The following is a 23,516-nucleotide window of genomic DNA, read 5'->3' as shown; positions in this document are numbered from 1 at the left end:
AGAAACTTCAAAAGGCTAATTATATGTATCTGGAAAGAGACTCAAGGACACACTTTGAAACAAGAAGTGATAGGGAACAACGTCAAAGAAATATGAACAAAGATTAGGAATCTGGAAATACATTTGAAAAGAACTGTTCATCTTAGCACTCATTCAAAAGAACAAAGGAGAGTCCGATATGGACTCCCTATGAAAGGGTCATGCGGTTGTTCAATGAAGCAGTGAGAATCTTTCTTGTTAGCTGGGTTTCATTATGGATTAGGGAAGGGCTGATTTCAGCATTACCACTGTATTAAAAAACCACCACAAGCTACAAATACACCAAGCCCCACACCCCCATCTCCCTTACCCAGCCCTATTCCCCACTCCCCCGCCCCCACTGCACACAGCACCTTCTAACTTACCGTGATTTACTTACTATGCTTACGGTTTGCTGTGCATCTATCCCCATCTGAGTGAAGTTCCATGAAGAAATGTGGGCTGCTCACCGCTGAATCCCAGTACCTAAAGCAGGGCCTGGCACAGAGCAGAACCTCCATATTGTTGAAAGGAACGAACATCATTTCTCTCTCTTCGCTCACAGATATATGCAGGCTTTTAACATTTCTCCGCCTGCAAGATGCTTGACCAACCCCTTCTCTGATGCCCACCAACCACTATACAGCTCACTGGATACAGAGGCCCAGGGCAGGGAGAGAACAAGGGCAATGGCGAAGAGACAGCTGGAGGTCAGGACGGAAGGGAGATTTGGGGTCATGTGGACTGGCTTTATAGGCAGGATGAAAGAAGGCTTAAAGAAGAGGGCCTTGTACAGTGAGCTTTCGCCCCTGTGTACCCACACAGCAGCTGGACAACAATGATTTGCTTTTGAGCCCACCTCCCCTTCTGGGCCCGCCAACATGAAGCAGAGACTGACATGTTTGCTCTTTGTATCCCTCCTACGGGATTGATACAGGGCCTGGCCCAAAACTGTGTGTCTAGGGAGGAGGAGTAGATGAAAGCCAGGTTTCTGGAGACCATCACTCCTGCCCCACCTCCCCCGACAGTACGAGCAAGGCAATTCAGAATTCAGAGAACGGCACTTTATTTTAAGACTTGATTTTTTTGCCATGATTTTCTACCGATTCTTCCAGGATGGTGTCATCTTCTTCAACAGTGACCAGGACCTTCTTGCCCACCAGACTAAAGATGTCTTCAGGAGGGTAGCCTTTGGGCTCACCGACCTTCACAGTAAGCATGTCCAACGTTAGAACAGTGCCTTCTGGAATTTTCACTTTGGCCACCACGGACTTGCCCAGCTGTGGATAAAATTAAGACTCAGTGCCAGCCTCCCAGAAGTTAACTGGAACATGTTGTTTTATACCCAAGGTCCCTGACCAGTCTTCACAGGTACCCTGGGAGCAGGGACTTTGTTCTCCCACTGGTGCCTAGAACAGAACCTCACACAGACTGGGGACTCAGCCAGTGTGGGGTGAACTTAGAGACTCAGAGAGGGGCCTTAACAATAAAGTGTAAAGGAAAGGGCTCAGATTATACAGCCAAACAGAGCCAGGTCCAAATTCCCTTCAGGTGGGTACAAGCCGTGCCTGAGTTTCTCTGTAAGATGGGAAATAATAGTGCCTCCAGCATGTCAGACGACTACAAGAATTAGTGGTAATAATATATGTCATCTACCTGAAACATGCTCCCAGTACGTGAACATTATGATTTGTCATCATTCAGTTCAACATCTCATTTTACTTTTTTTTTTTTTTTAATTTTTTTTTTTTCAACGTTTATTTATTTTTGGGACAGAGAGAGACAGAGCATGAACGGGGGAGGGGCAGAGAGAGAGGGAGACACAGAATCGGAAACAGGCTCCAGGCTCCGAGCCGTCAGCCCAGAGCCCGACGCGGGGCTCGAACTCACGGACCGCGAGATCGTGACCTGGCTGAAGTCGGACGCTTAACCGACTGCGCCACCCAGGCGCCCCCAACATCTCATTTTAAACGCGGAGAAACTAAACTGAGATCCATAGAGGGCAGAAAATTTGGCCAAAGTTGCAAGAAACTGGGATTCTGACTCCTGGCCCACTGCTCTTAAGGGACACAAACCTTACAGCCACCATGCTCGGTAAAATAAGAATATGGAGGGCTCACAAAAGACCGAGTGTGCCGTTATTCAGTGGATGGGAAAAGGGGCCGCCTACGAAGGGGCAGGCAGGACAGGCAGCCGAGGGGAATGAAGGATACCAGAAGCTCATGACCAGCCTTTCTATGTCTTGTCCCTAAATGCTGTTGAACAAAGCACTGCACCAGGTGAGGGCCAAGGAGTCAATTCTAAAAGTAAGTGCCGGGGCGCCTGGGTGGCGCAGTCGGTTAAGCGTCCGACTTCAGCCAGGTCACGATCTCGCGGCCCGTGAGTTCGAGCCCCGCGTCGGGCTCTGGGCTGACGGCTCGGAGCCTGGAGCCTGTTTCCGATTCTGTGTCTCCCTCTCTCTCTGCCCCTCCCCCGTTCATGCTCTGTCTCTCTCTGTCCCAAAAATAAATGTTGAAAAAAATTAAAAAAAAAAAAAAGTAAGTGCCAGGATAAAAGGTCTGTCAGTGGATGTTATCCGATCACGCATCCCACCATCCATCGCTGTTTGCCCAGGGAGCCAAGAGGCTCAAAAACAAAGTAAGGGCGCAACTCTCCCGCATTTCTGATGTGATTCTCTCTCCTTTTCTTCTGCAAGGCAGTGTGTTTCCTTTTACTGTTATTTTCATCTCCTGGTACTTTGCATCTTTAATTTGAGGGAGGCAATCAGGCCCCACTAGAATAAAAGATGAAAACGTTCTTCACGCATGCCTGGTGTTTGGTCTTTGCCTCGACCCAGACAGCCACAGCAGATCAGGAGCGGCTGCAGTCCTGGCAGCCCCAGGACACTGGGCTGTATGACTAGAGGCCAGGACAGGTCTAGGCCACGGCTTCCAAGAAGCCCAGGTGGTCAGCAAACCAGGCAGTCCTTGGCCTCAGCGTCCCCTCTGTCTGAAGGTCAATGCTGCACAGCTCACACTGCTCCTGAGGGAAGATTCGCGCACCCCCCCCCCCCCCCCCCCCCCCCCGTCGCCAAACCCCTGCACCACACACGGCCCTGTCCATCTAGGGCCTCCTCCGTTTAGGGGTGCCTCCGTGTATCACAGGCCCTTCTCCCGGTGCCTCACGGAACCCCTCGGCCCAACTGTTTCTCAAGGCTTACCTACTCCAAGGGACCCCAGGCTTGACCACCCAGGTGCCTTCTACCCCCACCCCCTTACATCTCCTGGTGTCTACAGCACTGGCGCCACAAGCTTCAGAGACTTGGTGGGAAACCGTAACGTGATTCTAGGAGGCCGGAGAAACTGCTGAGTCTCCCTTAAGTGACAAGCTTCTCCTGCGGCTGATATGAGCCCAGAGACACTCAGACGGTCGGCCCGGGCTCAGGCAGGGTTGGTACTGACTCCCCTGGCACGTAAGCCCACTGCGGCCCCACTCAGAGCAGTGCAGCCTGGCAGAGTTGTGCAGAACCCACCTTCTCGTTGCAGGCCATCTCACAGGGCAGCAGCTGCTTGGTCGGGGAGCCCATGGCCCTTTCTACAAGGCGCACGGACCGCACCAGCTCGGCCAGCTCTCCAGGCTCCAGCGAGGCAGAGTGGTCACTCCCCTTCCAGGTCTTGTCCAAAGTTATGTGGCGCTCCAAAACCTTGGCGCCCAGAGCCACTGCGGCCACAGATATCGCTATGCCTGTTTCGTGGCCAGAATACCCTATGGGAATGTCAGGAAAGAGCTTCTGATATTCCTTTAAAATAGAAAAAAAAGAGAAAAGGCTAAGTTATGCATACAGTGCAGAGTCAGGAAGAGCTAGGTTGGAGTCCCAGTTGAGCTGCTCACTCTTTGTGCAACTACAGGCAAGATGCTGAGGCTCTCTGAGCTTCTCCTTCCTGGGATAATAGTGGTACCTGTCCAGGGCTGCTCCAGATGCACGAAAAGCACTCAGCGCGCTGGAATGCTGCCAAAATAATGGCTACCGTTATCAAGAATGCACTCCAGGAATGCTTCACACTACGCGAACCACCAGGAATAACAGAACCATGGCCGATTGCCGAAACTCATTCAAAAAGCAGCCGTCACATTTAATTAGCCTGAGCTGCTGAAAGCAAGTGTGCTGTATGTACACATATCGTCATCAATAATATATGCAGCCCAATCTCGAAACAATCCTTTGGTGGAAATGCTAAATAATTAACTAATCTGTGATCTAGAATTCACTGAATGTAACAAAAGACATTCGTCAAGTGAGTCTTGTCATTGAGGGTGACCAGAAAGCTTAAGAGTAGCAGGAAGACCCAGATGGGGTTTGATATAAGATTAGGGCAGCTGAGTGGCAAAGGCCCCGAAAACCAGGCTGTAGGGTGCATAATGAACACAGGAATGCAGGTGACAGGGTCAAACTGCTCTGACATGGTTGTACCGGGCCCGGGACGGGGCAAGCGGGCAACTGAATCCTCACTGTGCCCTGGTATCGAGAGAGGCCATGACGGCAGCCTGGGTGAGAATGGAAAGAGGGGCCACACTCCACAGAGAAAGAAAATCAAGGAAAATATCTGGAGTCTCAAACAGTAAACTGCCCATTATAGTGATCTCTGTGGGATGGGATTCCAGAGCACGTTTACTTTCTAGATTATGTTTTCAGAGCTGTTTGAGTTTTTTTTTAAAACCATGTTTAAATTTTTAAAATAACATGGTTTAGAGATAGGCTAGAAATGGAGAAAAAACCACCAACTGGGAGAGACAAAATTTAGGTAAAGAGACAGCAGTGTCCGTTTTCAAAAAAGGCTAATTTTTTTTTTAAGTTAAATATGAAGACTGTGTAGCAACATGCACAAAAGCTTATACTCTCGTGGAAAAAGCCAGAATGTCAAATACTGTTACTAAAAGGAAAATATAAAAGGACACTGGTTAATTGCAGTATCAAGATTAACTGTGTGTCTGTGTATATTTGCAATTCCACTAATATCACTACTGCGTTTTTGTATGATAATTACATATACATGTTTCTAATTAAGTGGAGCTTCAGGTGCTACGAGGTGAAAGCACGTAGGGTTGGAGATGGCCTGAGACAACAAGAAACAAAGGGTTGTAGTCCCAGGTTTGCACCACGACGCTGTGAAAGCTCAGGCAAGAGTCCTTTTCCCTCTGGGACCGGATTTCACCATCTGTAAGATGACTGAGGTGGATAGACCAAATCCTGGGAGAGAGAAAGCTCCCTCAAGTCTGTCACTGTAACCCATCTGGGCCTCAGGGAGGCTCAGGATTATAGGTAGAAAACAACAGAGCTGGCAAGCAGCGCAGAGAAGGAAAAGCCAGAAGTTTCAAGAAGGTCTCCTACAACTCAGTATGAAGAAAACCGGACAGATATTTGTACACCAGTGTTCCTACCAGCATTATTCGCAATAGCCAAAAGGTGGCAACATCCCAAATGTCCATCGACGGACAGATGGGTAAACAACACGCAGTAGATACACACAATGGAATATTCTTCAGCCTCAACAAGCAGTGAGATACTGGCACACGCTACAATATGGATGAACCTCGCAGACATTATATTAAGTGCAAAAAGACAGACACAAAGGACACATATTGTAGGATTGCACTTAGATGAGGTCTCTACAGGAGTCAAATTCATGGAGACAGAAAGCAGAATGGTGGCTGCCAGGGGCCGGGGGTAAAGGGAATGGGGAGTTCGTGTTTAACTGGGACACAGTTTCAGTTTGGGAAGATGAAAAAGTTCTGGAGATGGATGGCGGTGATGGTCGCACAACGGTGTGGATGTACTTAATGCCACTGAACTGTACACTTAAAAACGGTTAAAATGGGAAATCTTGTATTTTGCCACACACATAGACACCAAAGACAACGTACTAAAAAAGGGTATGAACCAGCAGTTTACAGAAGAGAGACCTCTAATGGCCAATACACGGGATACAGAAAATATAGAGAGGCAATTATGAGGACTCACACCTAAAATTTCATAGTGGGAAAAATTAAGATTCATTTTCAGAAAATTTAATTTATAATCACCCTCTTTAGAATGTATCTGCTTCCTTAACTGCACAGTTGGTTCTAATTTAATTCTATAACTATGAGATTGTGAATGGAGGGTCAAATTACACGAAGCATGTCAAGATGGGTTAGAATTTTGGTTACAACAAAGGCCCCCTCTTTCCCACAGTAAATGACCCGAGAAAAGGCCCAGTCAGACAACGGCTTGCTCACCGTGATGATGCGTAGGTTGACGTCCTCGGGGGAGAGCGGGTACGCACTGGTACACTGGAGGAAGCAGAAGTTGGGGTTGAGGGGCTTCACAATCTGATAGACTTGCTTCATGGTGTCCATCGACTGCATCCCGCTGGAGATCACCATTGGGCGGCCTGAGTGACCCAACGCCAACACCATCATGACATTCTCTTTAGGGGTTCTGACTGTCCCTCAAGCATACCCCAATTGCTGGTCTCATCATTCAAATGAACTCCACAGACATCTCTCCAACACTGTGCCAGCCGCTGCGTGGTGAGAGGGGAGCTTGGTGGATTCTTGCCCTCAACCCAGAGGAAATGGAGACTCCCCTCACCCGCAATATTACTGTTTAGCAAAGTGAACTGAATCAAGGAGGCAGAGGAATTTCACACTCCTCAGAGAAAGGTGAGCATCTCACTGGGGTAAGAGTGTGCACAGCATGGTCGGGTGAGCACTGCTCCCGACTCGAGAGCAGATGTGTGAGCCCCGGAGCGGCCGCCTCCCAGCTGTGTGGCCTCGCATGCCTCATCTATGAAGTAGTATGAAGCATCATAATCAAATAACCAACTTCAGTCCCAGGGCTGCTGTGAGAATCAAACGAGATGATTCAGGTTGCAAACCCACTTTCCAAACCATAACGGAGGAGGGTAGATACTCTACAAGATCAAGACAATTTCTCAAAGTCAGAACTTCCTCTGTACTGCCATATCCTCAATTTCATATAAATCAACACAATAAAATAATTTTTAATTTTAAAAGTTCTTATCAAAACTGACTTATTCTTAATTTCTTTCAAGTCAGCACATGCAACTGTGGAAGTATATGCTAATTGAAAAGAGGTTTCTAAAGTCTGTCTTCAGGAGACTTCATTAGCGGGTTCTACTAAAGGAATAAAAATGGGAAGGTTTGGACTCCCTCATTTTAGGGCAAAAATTAAACACTTACCTTTTTTGGCGGTCTTTTCCAGATAAGGAAAATTGTTAGTGTCCCCAGATCCAACTTTGAAAAACGGAACATTCAGCTCATGCAGAAATTCAACTGCCATCTATAAAAACCAAAGAAGGAGCTCTTTCTCACCACCGTTCAAAATTACTGCCCTCGGGTCAGGCGAGGAGCCACCAACAGAAAACCCCCCTGGTCTTGCCCAGCAAGAGGGACTCTCGCAACAACTTGAAAGCAGGCAAAGATGTGTTACCAGTCCTTTCATTCACATTCAAACCTTCTTTCATTCCTAGCCACCCATCCATTTGTCCAACAACACTGCATGCTGGCCTGTACTGGTGATGAGATCTGCCAAAGATTCAGACCCCAGGCGAGACATCCCTTCCCAGGGGACCCAGGGAGTGTGTGTTGGTGGTATAGTGGTGAGAAGAGCTGCCTTCCAAGGGACCCAGGGCCCAGTGAACAACTGGAAAAGGGTTGAACAACCTAATCCTGACCCAGGAAACTGGGTGGCGAGAAAGTTGAATGGCTCCCAAAGGCCTCACCCTTTACTCAAAACCAAATAGCCAGGAAAAGAGGCCATTTCAATCCTTGCCAAAAGCGGGGAAAAAATGAAGCATTTTATGGCCCAGGCCTGACATAGTGGTCCACAGCTGGCAGGGCCCATCAAACCCAAACCCTCTGAGCCCCCAAACCATGCTGCCCACAGGAAAAACAAACCTCATCCACTTTTTTTGACACAACGTCACTGCTTGAGGTTACCTATGGAGGGCCCTTTACCATCGTTCACCTCCACTGGGATTCATCAGTAAGACTCAGGATCAGGAAACTGGCAAGTGTCAGTGAACGCTTGCTAAAGGAATCAGTGGGCCACAAGTTTTAAAAGTAAAAGTCTCAGTTGGTCATCAAATTACAAAAACCCCAAAAAACTACATTTTTTTACTATTTTTAAAAATTGAAGTAGGAAATCAGAAGTGGGGAGAATCAATATCTCAGAATGTTTCCCTATATCTAAGTTTGATCTATTGTAAAATGCTGCCTGGGTTTCAGAAGTAGGTTTGGAAGGCCTGATCAGCTACGTCACTGCTTCTCACACTTTAATATGGGATACCAATCTCCTGGGGATCTTGCTCAGATGAAACGCAAATTCTGACTCTGCTGGGTTAAGGTGGGGCCTGAGGGTCTGTGTTTCCATTAAGTTCTTGGGTAAGACCGCCACTGCTGCTCCGTGAACCCTATTTTACAAGGAGCTAGGTCACCGTGCCTGAAAATCCAGAGGGCATAGGGTGGCCAGAAACAGCATGAGGTCATTCGGCCAGCAGGCGCTTTAGGTCAACTCGCTGCTGCCTGAGCTTCCTTCCATCTTGTCGGCAGGTGATAAGTTACTCCAATCACTGGCTGCAATCAGAGACTAACTTTCCTCATCTGTAAATCCTCTAATATCGTGAAGGTTAGAGCCGCCAGAAAGCCACACCCGGTGTGTAACCAGCCAGTGAACAGTTTAAAGGCAGTTCACAAACCCCTGGGTCCAAGAGACGCCATCCAGTGTGGTCTGAGTTCCACTCACTTCCAAGTCTGCTAAACTACCTGTACTGCGGTTCTCACGGTCTTCCCTCTGCTATTTCTTCCTCACCTCTCTTCTCCCTTCCATGTTGTTCCACCTGGCCTCTCCTGCTCATGTGTCTCTCACACTGCTGACCAGCCCTATGATGGAGGATGAAAAACATTCCTTCTAAAGTGTTTATTGAACAAAGTTGACTTCCCCCACTTTTCTCATTCTATCTGGCAGAGAGAGTGTTTTCTATTGTAAGAGGGAAAACCCTATGCTAAGTTTTCTTCTTTATAATGTTCAACTTCTAAGAGAAATGGCTCCTGATGAAAAAGCCCCCAAGGGCACAGAGGATGAGCCCACTCAGGAGAGGCACAGGGCAAGCAGGAGCGAGGAAAAACCAAATGCAGGAGAACACACTTTGCAGAAGCTTACCTACGAAGGCTGGAAAATCTGCTTGGAATTCTAGTTTTCAAGTGAAGAAAGGGGACAAATTCCTCTCCAAAGGGAAAGGGGCCTGTCTGCAGTCCTCCCGGAGAACCAGTCCCACCTAGCGGTCACTCCGAATACTGCCACTGTGGCTTCATCTCTGCAAAAAGGGTGCCAACCTCAGTAATGGGGAAGATCCTAGCCTTCCATCCTGAGGCTGTCTTGCCGTGCCCAGGCCCCCTGAGGCTAGGTTAGCGCCGGTGCCACCTCCCCCCCCCCCCCCCGTTCTCCAGGGACTCCCTGGCTTCCCCTAGTCCTGCCCACCCTGCTGTCCATCCCCTTTTCATCTAGGGGTACAGCGAGGCCAGGCAGCCTCACATCTCCCTCCCACCCCGCAGCACAAAGGCTTTCAGTCTGTCTGGAAGGAATTCTGCTGACAAGACCTTCCCTGGGCATCCAGCTGGCTTAATACACAGAAAAGGGCCCAACCAGCAACCTGGTTTCAGTGAAATGCTGCACTGCCAGAACTCCCTCTTACAGAGTCCCAAGAAATCACTTGTCTAGCATTTTATTTTTTTAATTCCAGTGCTTCCCAAACTTATTCAACTCAGAACCTTGCTTATTGGGGGGGGGGGGGGAGGCTTTATTACCAAGAATTAATTGTTAATAATTATTATCAACGAGGATCGATAATGTGTGCCCACAGAGTCCCCTTTCTGCACCATGGCCCACAGATCTGAGGGGTAACCAAAGCAAGAAGAGGAGTTGGGATTTTTCTAAAGCCCCTTCCCCTGCTCTCAGCTTTTGGATCCTGTGGAAAAGGAAAAAGAAGCCCAGAGTGATGAGTCGTGGAGAACGGGGTCCTGGCGAGCTGCCCAGCGTGACAGAATGATGAGGGGGAGGGGGGGAAGCATGGGACGTGAGACTCCCCGTGGCCCTGTCAGAGTACATCACGGCTTGGGCAGGGGGGTGCCCTGCTGGTGGAGGTGGCAAAGGAAAGAAGAGAGGAGGAAAGAGGGCGCCTCAAAGGGCACCTCTGCTAGGATGGGGCACCTGTGTGTGAGGGCAGCACGTCCTTCAGGAGCCACCTCGACCGTCATGGCCTCCATTTGCTTTCTCAATAGAACTCTCCATTTAGACCAAAGAAACTCTACTCATCTCAGCCCCATCCCACGAGCCTCTCTGCAGCTTTGGCCAGGTGCCCTGGTAGTTTTCTCAGCCTTAATAAAATTCCACAACACCACAACGTCTCCTCAGCATATGAAGAACACCTCGGGACAGCACAAAGAGTGGGGAAAACAGGCACGCCACAAATGGCTACTGTCCACAAGGAAGTTAAGGTGGGTAAATACTCAGAGCCACCTGCCAGGTAAACACAGAACAAGGGACCAACCTATTTCCAACAGCCAGGCAGACAGGACGTGCAGGTTCAGCAAAGGGACCTGATAAGCAAAACCAATGAACTCTTGTAAAGGCTCTTAAGAATGCATTTCCCCTCACTGCCTTCGCCCAGGTCAGCCGGGAGGATCCTTGGGAACAAATGGCATTCCCAGGGCAGAGAAGCTTCTTTGTCCACACAGTGTGAAACAGAACAACCCCAAAGGGTTCTGCAAAACAGAATGGCCATCATTCGGTGGATGCAGGTCTGGCACGGCCCTCGCACCCAACACCTCGCCACTACCAGGTGGGGCGGGCACCTTTATTATCCTGTTTTTACGGATGGGACACCTGCAGCTCAAAAAGGTCACCTGCAGCTCAAAAAGGTCACATGAGGCACCTGAACCCACAAAGTGTCAACTTGAGAACCTGAACTCAGGCAGTGTGGCTGCAGAGCACGCGCTGCACACACACACAGAAGGGCTTCCTGGGGAGCAGAGGGACAGGAACCGAAGGGAAAGGCTGAGAGGCAGATGCCGCCCACCAATCCCCGGGCTCTCCTCCATCTCCCCGGCTGCTCCTGCTTCTAGCTCCAAGCCACCTACGAGCGAATGATCTAAAGATCTAAAGAGGTGACTTTTCCCAGGCAGCCTCACAGATGCAAGGAGGTGCCCTCTCTCCTTCAGAGTCCACATCCTGGAGCTCACATGCCTGGCGACACGGACTGAGAAGGAAAGTCCTCATTCCAGGTGTAAGTGCCCTTAGGGACCTCTTCTCCGGTCGGGAGAGCCCCTGGACGGCAGCGGGTTCACACTCGAAAGGAAACAGAGACCCAGAGAGGGAAGGGTCTCCACAAGCTCACACTTGAGATCAACTCAGAGCAGAGTCAGGCTAAGAAGCCAGGCATCCTGACACTCGGCGCAGGTTGCCTACCTTCACCGTAGCTAATGTTTGCTAAGTGCTGGCTGTGTGCTATGCTGTGTATCAACAATCAGGTTTCATCCTCACAACAACCTTGCAAGATGGGTTCAGGTACTAACCCTACTTAGCAGCCGAAGAAACAGGAGCACAAAGTGATTCAACAACCTCCACACAGAATGACAGGCGGAACCACATTCAAACTCAAAATCTGACCCCAGAGTCCATGCACTTAACCATGAGATCAAACGGCCTGGGTATGTGACATTCGGCATGGGGTCTCAAAGGTTTACACTCTTTAAAATTACTACGGACTCTACAGGGCTTTTGTTTATGTGGGTTCTAGCTACTTATATTTATTGAATTAAAATTAAAACTAAGGGATTTGGGCTTTTTTAACTTTAAACTTTTAATTTTGAGATAATTTAGCTTAACAGGAAGCTCTAAGAAATAATACAGAGAATTCCTATGTACGCTTCACCCAGTTGTCCCCTATGGTGATATCTTGCAAAACTAGAACACAAAATCACAACCAGGAAATTGACATTGAGAAGAGTCTACCGATCTTACTCAGATTTCACCATTTTTACATGTATTCATTTGTGTGTGTGTGTGTATTTAATTTTATGCAGTTTTACCATGTGCACAGACTCACGACTACCAGTCACAATCCAAAACTGTGGCATCACTCCAAGTATCCCATGTATTACACTTTTACAGCCACATCCCCTTGCCTTCCTTCCCCTCCCTAACCCCGATAACCCTTCCTCTGCTCTCCACCTTTGTAATTTCGTCAGCTCAAGATTGCTCCATAAAATGAACGGTATAGTATGCAACCTTCTGAGACAGGCTTTTTCACTCAACGTAATACCCTGGAGATATAGCCAAGCCACAACATGTATCAGCAGTTCACTCCTTTTTATGGCTGGAACCGTTCATTCACCTACCTACCAGAGAACTATCTGGGTTATTCTAGTTTGGGGGCTGTTACAAATAAAGTTGTTATGGACATGCATGTACAGCTTTGTCAATGCACGTTTTCATTTCTTTTGGGAGAAATTACCAAATGACGCATGGCAAGCAACATGACGAGCACACATCTAGTTTGTGGTAGTGTTTTTTTCAGGTATGCAATAAATGGTTATTTTTTACTGAGATAAAATGGACACAGAGCAATGTATTAGTTCTGAGTGTACAACATGATTTGATATACATATATATTATGAAATGGTTAGTTCAGTCATAACCCATCCCCACACATAGGTACAAAATTCTTTTACATGTCCGGTTTTATAAGAAACTACCAGTATCCTCTAAGTGAGTGAATTGTGATATGACACCATATGTGAATTGTATTAAAATAGAGTTGTTTTTAAAACAAGGAGACTACCGGGCAGCTGGGTGGCTCAGTCAGTTAAGCACCCGACTTCAGCTCAGGTCAGGATCAGCTCAGGTTCATGAGTTTGAGTCCCATGTCAGGCCCTGTGCTGACAGCTCAGAGCCTGGAGCCTGCTTGGGATTCTGTGTCTCCCTGTCTCTCTAGCCCTTCCCTGCTCGTGCTCTGTCTCTCTTTCTCTCTCAAAAATAAATAAACATTTAAAAAAAAAAAAAAAAAAGGAGACTACCATATTATTTTCTAGAGTGATTATGCTGTTCTACATTCCCACCAGCTATGTATGAATGATCCATTTTCTCTGTGTCCTTCCCACCTTTGGTGTTATTGTCACTTTTTGCTTTAGCCAGACTCACAGCTATGTAGCAAGACCACAATGTGGTTTAAAATTGAGAAATTTTTAAATCATAAGAATAGGCAAGCACACACACACACACAAAGATGAATTGGACAGCATCATAATTAAAGATGTTTGTGCTTCAAAGGATATCATCAAAAAGTGAAAAGACGATCCAGAGAATGGAAAACATTTCCACAAATCTGTATGTGACTAGGGACTCCTATCTAGGATATATAAAGACAAATAACCCAATTAAAAATTGGCAAAGGATCTGACAGATATTCTTCCGAAGAAGGTATACAGATGGCTAATAGGCATATGAAAAGATGCTCAACATGATCAGCCATCACGGAAATGCAAATCAAAACCACGACCAGATACTATTTCACACTTGCTAGGATATCTAGAATCAGAAAGTCAGATCATATCAAATGTTGGTGAGGATGTGGAGACACCGGAACCCTCATATACTGCTAGGAGGATTGTAGGTGCAGTCACTTTGGAAAAAAAAACAGTCTGGCAATTGCTCACAAATTAAACACAGAGTTACCATATATCCTGGAGAGAAATGAAAACATGTCCCTAAAACCTGTACAGGAATGTTCATGGAAGCATTAGTCACGCTAGCCAAAAAGTAGAAACAATCCAAATGTCCATCAACTGACAAATGGGAAAATAAAAAGTAGTCTATATCCATAATACTGAATATTATTCATCAGTAACAAGGAGTGAGGTACTAATACACGCTACAACACGGCCGAACCTTGAACACGTTACTATGTGAATGAAGCCAGACACACAGGACCACATATTGTCTCGTTCTGTTTATATGCAATGTCCAGAAAAGGCAAATTTATAGAGACAGAAAGCAGATTAGTGGTTGCCTAGGCCTGAGGGAATTGGGGGGGATTGAGAAATGGCTGTTTACGGGTACATGATAAAAAAGCGCCAAAATCAATTGCGGTGATAGTCACAACTCTGTGAATATGCGAGAAACAACTGGGGGCACCTGGGTGGCTCCGTCACTTGAGCGTCTGACTTCGGTTCAGGTCATGATCTCATGGTTTGTGAGTTCGAGCCCTGCATGGGGCTCTGCACTGGTAGCTCGGAGCCTGGGGCCTGCTTCAGATTCGGTGTCTCTCTCTCTCTCTCTCTCTGCCCTTACCCACTCACTTGCTCACTTTCTCTCTCTTAAAAATAAACATTAAAAAAACAATAAAAACAAATGAATTGTAAAGTAAGCTTTAATTGGTGAACTGTATGGTCTGTGAAAAGAGCTGTTACTAAAACAGAGAGCATACAGCATACCTTTCCTCAGGTACTGCCAGGGGAATGGCGTCATCGAACATCATGCAGCTTCTGGAAAACTCCACTATACACGTGGGAGAGTATGACAGTGAAAAAGGCAAATCACATTTGAGTATCACTACGAAAATAGTCTGGACCTGGTGGAGCTTCTGAAAGGTCTCACGATTCCCCCACAGTTCCTGGACCACACTTTGAGAACTGCCGCCACACTCTTCCCGTTACTCTCATGTGTTATTGTTGGTCTCAGGTGTCACTGCTGCGGAATTCCCAAATGACCTTTCTTCCACTTCCCCCTTCTATGGACTCAATATTGGATACAGTCAGGTTTTAGGAAAACTGTCCTGGGGAAGCAATTATGTGGTGGAGGAGGGGGGCAAGTACACCCCCGAGGCTAATTAGTTTTAACAGAAAGATCAGGCAGGACTCAGTCCTCCAAATGCCAGTGCTTCTTAAAGTAGCCACTCTGGGAAAGGCTGTGTGCTTATTGCAAAAACAACAATAGGGATCCAAAATATTTGTTATAATCTTCTTTGGAAATTCTCTCCAGAGCTCTGTGGGCCCTACAGAAACAAACCTGCCCATTACTGACTAAGTTACTAAGTCAATCAGACCAAAAGTTTCACGTTTAGCACAGGAAGGATGAGTAGTTTCCTGAACCCAAACCTGCCCTCTGAGGACGGGGGCTCAGTTGTCTCTGAGTGCCTGAGTCCTAGGGGCTGCTAAAGGGCAATCCCAAAACGCCACGAACCCGCAGTAATGCGAAACAGGCATGTTATGAAAACAAATGTCACTTTCTAGGTGTGAGCTTCCTTCCACCAAGGCACTGACTAAGCAGGTACTGGCATGTACCAGGATCACTATGTCAGGATCTGAGTTCACGGTGAACACACAGACCTAGTCCTGCCTTGAGACGTGTGCTTTACACGTACGGTCTCACCAGTTCCAGAAAACGAGGCCTGCATGTTCTGTATTTTAATCAATGCGTGGCCCTTTACTTAAGAGGAAACGGGCCCAGAGAGATGAAAGGAGAGTGTGGTCAGGCAGGAGGGCTCTGGAGTCGGCCTGGCTTAGCTGATCCGTAACTACTGACACCCTCCCTGTGAAATGGGGATAATAACTATCCTACCCGGGGCGCCTGGGTGGCTCAGTCGGTTGAGTGTCTGACTTCACTTCGGGTCATGATCTCATGATTTGGGAGTTCAAGCCCTACATGGGCTGGCTGCTGTCAGCTCAGAGTTTGCTTTGGATCCTTTGTCCTCCTCTCTCTTCCCCTCCCTCATTCATGGTCTCTCAAAAATGAATAACTATTTTTTTTTTTTTTTCCAACGTTTATTTATTTTTGGGACAGAGAGAGACAGAGCATGAACGGGGGAGGGGCAGAGAGAGAGGGAGACACAGAATCAGAAACAGGCTCCAGGCTCCGAGCCATCAGCCCAGAGCCCGACGCGGGGCTCGAACTCACGGACCGCGAGATCGTGACCTGGCTGAAGTCGGACGCTCAACCGACTGCGCCACCCAGGCGCCCCAACTATTTTTTTAAAAAAATTGTCCTATCTGAAGAGGCTAAGAGGAGTAAATGAATTGATATTTTTAAAATACCTAGCACAGAACTTGGTACATTGTAAATACTCAAGAAATGTTAGCTAATAGTAAAACCAAAAACAACACCCAAGTCTTTCAGATCCTAAAGCCTACATTCTTTCCTGCTTAAACTTTTTTAATTTACAGATCGTTTAAGAATCTGATAAAAACTATGTAAGTGATGAGTAACTAAATTCTACTCCTGAAATCATTATTACACTATATGTTAACTAACTTGGATTTAAATAAAATTAAAAAATTAATTTAAAAAAAAATCCACTAGGGCACCTGGGTGGCTCAGTTGGTTAAGAGGCCGACTTCAGCTCAGATCATGATCTCAACATTCATGAATGTGAGTCCCATGTCGAGCTCTATGCTGACAGCTCAGAGCCTGGAGCCTACTTTGGATTCTGTGTCTCCCACTCTCTCTGCCCCTCCCCAACTCGTGCTCTGTCTCTCTCTCAAAAATGAACTATTAAAAAAGACCAAACAAAAAAAACTCCACTAACCCTTTTTGTTTGGTTCATTCATTTATTCCTTCAACAAGTATTTCCCAACCACCTGCTGCACGCCAGGCACCAGGGATGCTGTGGGGCTCGGAGTTTAGTAGGGAGGAGTTAACACACAAGAGTACACAAGAGTACACACACAAGAGTAACACACAAGAGTATGCAATTACAAGAGTACCAGAAGAATACATCTGGAGGGGCCTGAATCAAACCAGTGAACAGGAAGAATTCCCAGAGGAAGTGCTCTTTAAACTGGGATCAGAAAAATGCCCAGCAACCTCTTTAGGAACATTTTCCATAAAAAATCTCTCCCCTTGTCTCCAGGAAAGCTTTTGGGCTTAGAGACTCTCAGGCCATCAACATCAAGGCGGCGAAGAGCAAGGGAGATGCCCAAAGGCTCTGCTGAGCTCTGCAAAGCCACACACACCTGCACGGATGCCCAGGCAGAACTGAAGGACCAGAGAAAGCACATGGTACCACACATCAGATCTGCCTTCAAGACCCATTTCCTAGCTGTGTGACTTTGCACAAACCTCCCAGCCCCTCAGAGCCTCTATTTCTTCATCTGCAGAGTGGGGCACAATAGGGATAAAATATATTTACTGGACGGCAAGATGCTCTGTAAGCCGTAACATATAACTCAAAAGTAGAAAATTATGATTATCAAATGCACAACTGGAGCTGAAGAATGTCATGCTTATGAAAGCTGCAAATTAAGGAATGAATTTGGGCCACAGAACTGAAGCCTGGATGTGTCATTTCCCACAGATGCCTAGGTTCTCTGCCTCCCCACCCTTGTTAAAACTACCAACAGGTGGGGCGCCTGGGTGGCTCAGCTGATTAAGCGTCTGACTCTTGATTTTGGCACGGGTCACGATCTCAAGGTTCGTGAGTTCAAGCCCCACATTGAGCTCTGCACTGACTGTGAGGAGCCTGCTTGCGATTCTCTCTCTCTCCCTCTGTCTCTGGCCCTCCCCTGCTCATGCTCACTTGCTCGCTCTCTCAAAATAAATAAACATTAAAACAAAAAACAAAAAAACTACCAACAGCCTACGCTAGACTTCCGTTTCTTTTCAGCTCAATTTGCAGCCCTGTTTTGGGGTTGGAACAGTGGCACAAATGGTCAGAGAGGCCCACAGAATGAAATGGAAGTGTTTCAAATATTCTGATCAACTGAAAGAATTCCAGATGTTTCGAGTCATAAAAATGCTCATAGGTTTCATCTAATGATCCATGTCTGCAAAGCTATCCCGAGCAAACAACACAAAACACAAAAAAACGATGTCCACGTCCACGTCCAGCATCATTTATAAGCACAAAGAACTGACCCACATGTCCAAAAGTAGAGAAACCGTTAGGTACATTATAAATCCTCAAAAGAAGCACTGTATTGCTATTAAAAATTTTAAGCACAAGAAGTGGGGATTTATATGTCAATTATATCTCAATAAAGTTGGAAAAAAGAAAAAACAAGATATGGGTAAAAGCTGGTGATATAATGGTAAATGGGAAAAGCATGCACAACTAAATATTCACAAATGTAGCAACCAGGCAATGAAACATGTATATAAAAGACTTCAGGAGGAAATCTACAAAGAGAACCACCCTATAGGGATTATGGGTCAGTTTTCTAAACTTTCTGTGATTATCTATTATTTTTACAATTACAGTTTTTACATTCAAAAAAGAATTCATGAAAGAATCTCACAGAGGCAGGTCACAAAGCAGATGGGACCTGAGACTTGGCACCAGCTGGACTTTTCCAGGATGTCAGCATGCCATTCTGTGAGCAACTCAGGATGACACCAATGTCCCCCATCCAAATCACCGAAGGCCACTCAGCAAGTGCCGGACCCCTATCAGAATGGAGGTTTCCTGATTCCTAGTCCAGGCCATTTTCCACTGGGAGAAAACTGGTCTGGCACGGGTCTCCCACAAGCTTTGAGGGACTCAGGGATTCCGGTGTGGCTGCCCCCACTCCCAAAGACAACTGGTTTGGAAACTTCTGGTATTCCTCCCACAAAACCTCACTGGGCCTCTGCTCCCATTGGCTTCCCATTTAGTGGGGCGTTGATATGGTTAATGTGATGGGGAGCTCTAGGTCCAGAAAGCACAAAAGTCTCAAGCAAGGGCTGGAGCCGACTCTAGGCCAAAAGCCACCAGGCCGCCTGCTGTCCCCTGAGTCTGCTAAAGTGGCAAGTAACAGAGTGGGAATCATGAGGACTCACCTCATCCATTCCAGAGGCAGTGAAGAAGATGCCAATCTCCTGGGCGTATCTCTGCAGCTCCCTGTACTGGGCATGACTGAACTCCAGGTGGCGCTTGTGCTCCCCATACGTCTTCCCCCAGGAATGCTTCGACGTGTAGGGCCTCTCCAAGGCTTTCCGATTAAACTTGTACTCCAGCTCACTCTTCTGGAACTTGGCGCAATCGGCCCCACACTCCTGCAACACACAACAGGGCTCCTTCAGTGACTTGTCCTGGATTCTCACAGAGGAGAGAAATGTTGGGGCAACTGCTCTGACATCAGTAACTTTAAATATAAAGATTGACTGAGGGGCACCTGGGTGGCTCAGTCAGTTGCGTGGTTGAGCATCAGACTTCGGCTCAGGTCATGATCTCGTGGTTCGTGAGTTCGAGCCCCACATCGGGCTCACTGCTGCGAGCCTGCTGGCACAGAGCCCGCTTCAGATCCTCTGTCCTCCCTCTCTCTGCCCCTCCCCTGCTTGTGCTCTTCCAAAAATAAATAAATAAATAAATAAATAAATAAATAAATAAGTATTTAAAAAAAAATAAGGTTGACTGACAGTGGCAAAAGGGGCAGAAGGAAGAAAATCTTGAAACAAAGGCTGGGGATGGAGCTTCCCCCTATTTTTCCCCCTTAAAATGCAAAAAGGAAAAAATGAAGGCTTTTTAAATTTTATTTTATATTAGAATATTGAAAATAATTCAAGAGCTAAAGAAGATTTTAAGTTGGGTAACTCAGCAGAGGATAGCAAAATGAGCCCTAGGCCAGAACTGAGGGGAAGTCAGAATCTGCTAACCCTTGGAGAAATCACTTCCTGTCTCTGGACTCGGCGTCTCCATCTACATAAACAGCAGCTCTGGGCCAGCTCCAGGACCCTTCACCGTTCTGAGGAGCCCCTTATGGGGCAGGAAACAGACAGCTCTGCTTTAGCTGTTTTGCACTTGTGCGTTTTGCATGGCATCTTGTTTGAACAAGAGGTTCTGGAGCAAAAAGCAAACAAACAAGACTTAGAACTAAGTTCCAGTCTTACTGAACAGAAACTGTAACATAAAATCTGGACTGTCCGACTCTAAAAGTCATAATTCTATTGCCACACAGCCCCCAAGCTCTTAAAATTGCTTTTAAAGACTACTCAATAGAAAGATGAAGGAAAACCCTCTGAAGTCTCAACTCACGGACATTTAGGGAGACAGAGTTATTCACGCTGCTGAAAACCTCAGCTCCAGAAATATCTGTGCTAACAGTTCTGCTCCCACTCCTGGAAAGACCACAAGATGGCATGGTCAGGAAGATTCAAAACACAGAACTGAAAGTGACCTTGGGCAACAGAGCTCTCATTGTCCACAGGAAGATCCCCAGGCCCAGAGTGACCCGAGTAGAGTACAGCTGCACAGCGAGTCTCTGGCTGGACTGGACAGACTGCTTCCCTAAGGCTGCAGGACAGGTCTGTCTCCTGGCTCACGACTGCAACCTGACTGCAACCTGGATCTCGCTGGGACAGCCAGGCCTCCAGCAAGCTAGGGGGTAGGGCCCCACAGAGCGCTGCTTCCTGCCTCCTTTGCTTCTCAGCTCTACCTCAAGGAGTGGACTTACCTTCAAGAAGTGAAATAGCTTGTCTGCTCTGGGCAAACGTTTCCTTTACAGCAAGATGAGAAAAGTAAAGTGGCAGAGACTACTAAAGACAAGAGGTCAGAGAAAGTTCTACCACATTCCACAAGACAGCAGTTGTATGAGGAGGAGAGCAGGGTCTTCCTCTGCTTTCCTCAGCTTCTTTCCTAAAACTGAGCGACGTCTTTTAACTGTTTAATTCTATGGTGAACTCCAGGTTCAGAAAACACAATCCCCGTAACTGTTTTACTAAAATGTTGATGGTTTCTCTGTTCAAGATTTTATGGATTCTCTCCTGGCAAATGACAAGCGGCAGAACTCCAGATGGGCCAAGGTGTGATGCTCCATTTGGAGCAAAATTTGGCAATTAAAAGTACATTCAATTAGGCAACCTCTAATTATAATACATTTATATTTTATATATAGCATATAATTACAATAATATTTTGCTGTAAGAAAACAAAAATAATTGGATGAACTCAACTTTTAATATTGCAAATAGATTCGTTTCATGGTCTGAGCAACTCTGGGTAACTAAACATGGAATGTGACTTTATTTGGCAACAAAGACTTAAAAAAATCCTAAAATACAAAAGATTTAAAAAGATTCCACTACTGTAAATTTAAAAACAAAAACAAGCACACGCTATGAAACAAGTGACACTGAAGCTTAGAGAGGAGGAGTCACCTGCCCAAGAATATTCAGCTAGTAAATGGTTCTCTTGACTCCAGTCCAGTGTTCTTTCCACTACACCAAAGCCTCAACCTCTTCATTCTCCTCCCCCGTCCCAAAACTAACCTCCAAAATTAAAAGAGCAGGAAAACAACAACAACAACAACAACAACAACAACAACAACTCTGTTTCTTTCCATGGCCTCAACATCTCTAGGTATTTTTACAACTTTAGCATTCAGAGGTCACATCTCCACAAACAGGTTGTTCCCTAAATTAAGAGCAGGAATTTTCCCCCTAGAAAACAATGTTACAGCACAAAGGCTAGAGCCCTCTGGCTAGGAGCAAAGCTATGCAATGTAACATTTACTAGCTGTGTGCCCTTAGGCAAGTCATTTCTCTGAGCCTTTAAAATGAGACCAACATGGGCACCCGGGTGGTTCAGTAGGTGGAGCGACCGACTTCGGCTCAGGTCATGATATCGCAGTCTGTGAGTTCGAGCCCTGCGTGGGGCTCTGTGCTGCTGACAGCTCAGGGCCTGGAGCCTGCTTCGTATTCTGTGTCTCCCTCTCTCTCTCTGCCCCTCCCCCACTCACGCTCTGTCTCTGTCAAAAATAAATAAACATTAAAAAAAATTTTTTAATGAGACCAACAGCATCTACCATGTATATTGTATTGTGGGAATGAAATGAGATGGTGCATTTAAAGCATTTAGCCCAGTATCTGATAGGGTAAGCACTCAAAAACATCAGCAGCTGTCACTCTTTAAAAGTGTTTTTTATGGGGACGCCTGGGTGACTCAGTCAGTTAGCATCTGACTCTTGATTTTGGCTCAAGTAATGATCTCACAGTTCTTGAGTTCGAACCCCACATGGGGCTCTGCGCGGATGGTGCAGAACCTGCTTGGGATTCTCTCTCCCCTCTCTCTCTGCCCCCTACCCCGCTTGCTGTCTCTCTCAAAAACAAATAAATAAGCTTAAAAGAAACTGTTTTTATGATTCATTAGACTTCCATAAAAGCAGAGTTACTCTGCAAAGAAGAGTAAGGGAAAACCTAATCACAACTGATGACATCAGGTGAACAGCTTTGACTGAAGGGAAGAGGAAAAAAAAACAGTTGCAGTGAGCAATCTCTAAACCAAGGAATCACAGTGCAGACCTCATGCTGGGGGCTAGAATCACAATGAAAACACCACAGTCCCCCCACTCAAGTGTCTCACAAACTAAGACAAGAGAGAAAGAAACTTAGACAAGGGCAATGCAATCTGGTGGGAACAAGGATAGGGGCCCATCCTTGAGTGGAAGGGTTGGAAAAAGCATCCAAGTAGATCTGTACAGAGGTAGAAATTTGCCAGGAGGGAGCAGTTAATAATATGCATAAACCTCCTATCGCTACATTTATTGAGTCCTCTGTGCCAAGTACTGTGCTAAGAGCTTAACATAAATCATCTCATTTGATCCTTACCACTCTGAGGTTAAGTACTATTACCAAGCCGATTTTCAAATGATGAATCTGAGGATCACAGAGGTTAAGTAACCGTTATCCCATGTTCACACAGCTGATAAGTGGTGGCATCCAAATTTGAACCCAAAGTCCTAGCATTTTAACCCTTTCATATTCCAAACACAAAGAATGGCAAGTGAGAGAGACCAAAACAACTTCCAGGAACTTCTAGAACTTCCTGGAAGTAATTCACTGTCGCTGAAAGATATCAGAGATGAAAAATGATAGGCAGGAAGGAACCAGGTCATTAAGGTCTTGAAGTCTATGTTAAAGGGTTTCGACTCTACCCGCGGCCAACGGGGAGCCCCTGAAGTTGTGAGGCAGGGGTATGACCTGATCAAACCTGTGTTTTAGAAAGATCACGGTGCCATCAGAAGGGGGTTGGGTCGGGTTAGGAGGCAACTGCTGTAATGCAGTCAGGGGCGTGGAGAGGGATGAGAATTCCAAAGATTCGGAAACGCAACTGCAAGCTGGACGCCAGGTCGCACACGGTGCACCGAGAGGCACAGAAACGTGGTCCGGGTTCCCCGCCGACAGCTCTCCTGCGGCCCCGCCCCCGATCCCCACCCTCTATTTCGCGGGCTCTGCCCTTACCTTGGCCGTGCGGATCATGCGCTTGGCCACGTCCAGGTCGCCCTGGTGGTTCTGGCCGATCTCGGCAATGATGAAGCACGGGTGCTGCCCGCCCACCCAGCGCCCGGGACACAGCTCCAGTTCCAGCGGCATCGCGGCGGCTTGCGCTCCGGCGCCGCACTGCCCGCCGCGAGTCCGGTCCGCAGCCCTGCGGGGACCACAGGCGTGCCCAGACACGTCAGCTCCGCCACGTCAGCCCGCCGCCGCGCAG

General features: G+C 46.9%; 1 protein-coding gene across 2 annotated transcripts; it reads right to left on the bottom strand.

Moving 5' to 3' along the window:
• Nucleotides 1–1,067: 1,067 nt before the first annotated feature.
• On the bottom strand, nt 1,068–23,505 carry NANS (N-acetylneuraminate synthase). Of its 2 annotated transcripts, none has more exons than XM_043565585.1 (6): nt 23,267–23,505; nt 18,869–19,084; nt 7,240–7,339; nt 6,274–6,428; nt 3,530–3,796; nt 1,068–1,298 (listed from the first exon to the last, which is right to left on the bottom strand). In XM_043565585.1, exons 1-6 carry the CDS (start codon nt 23,396–23,398, stop codon nt 1,089–1,091), a joined length of 1,080 nt encoding a protein of 359 aa, XP_043421520.1. In that variant the 5' UTR covers nt 23,399–23,505; the 3' UTR covers nt 1,068–1,088. The 2 variants fall into 2 exon arrangements, with proteins under 2 accessions (XP_043421520.1, XP_043421521.1); XM_043565586.1 differs by lacking the exon at nt 1,068–1,298 and adding an exon at nt 2,557–2,791 and having other exon boundaries at nt 23,267–23,474.
• Between the last annotated feature and the right edge of the window lie 11 nt (nt 23,506–23,516).

The sequence above is a fragment of the Prionailurus bengalensis genome, chromosome D4 (assembly GCF_016509475.1).
Source record: "Prionailurus bengalensis isolate Pbe53 chromosome D4, Fcat_Pben_1.1_paternal_pri, whole genome shotgun sequence".
NCBI classification, from domain to species: Eukaryota; Metazoa; Chordata; class Mammalia; order Carnivora; family Felidae; genus Prionailurus; species Prionailurus bengalensis.
Note: the sequence above shows the minus strand (reverse complement) of the source record. Positions and strands in the feature narration are given on the sequence as shown.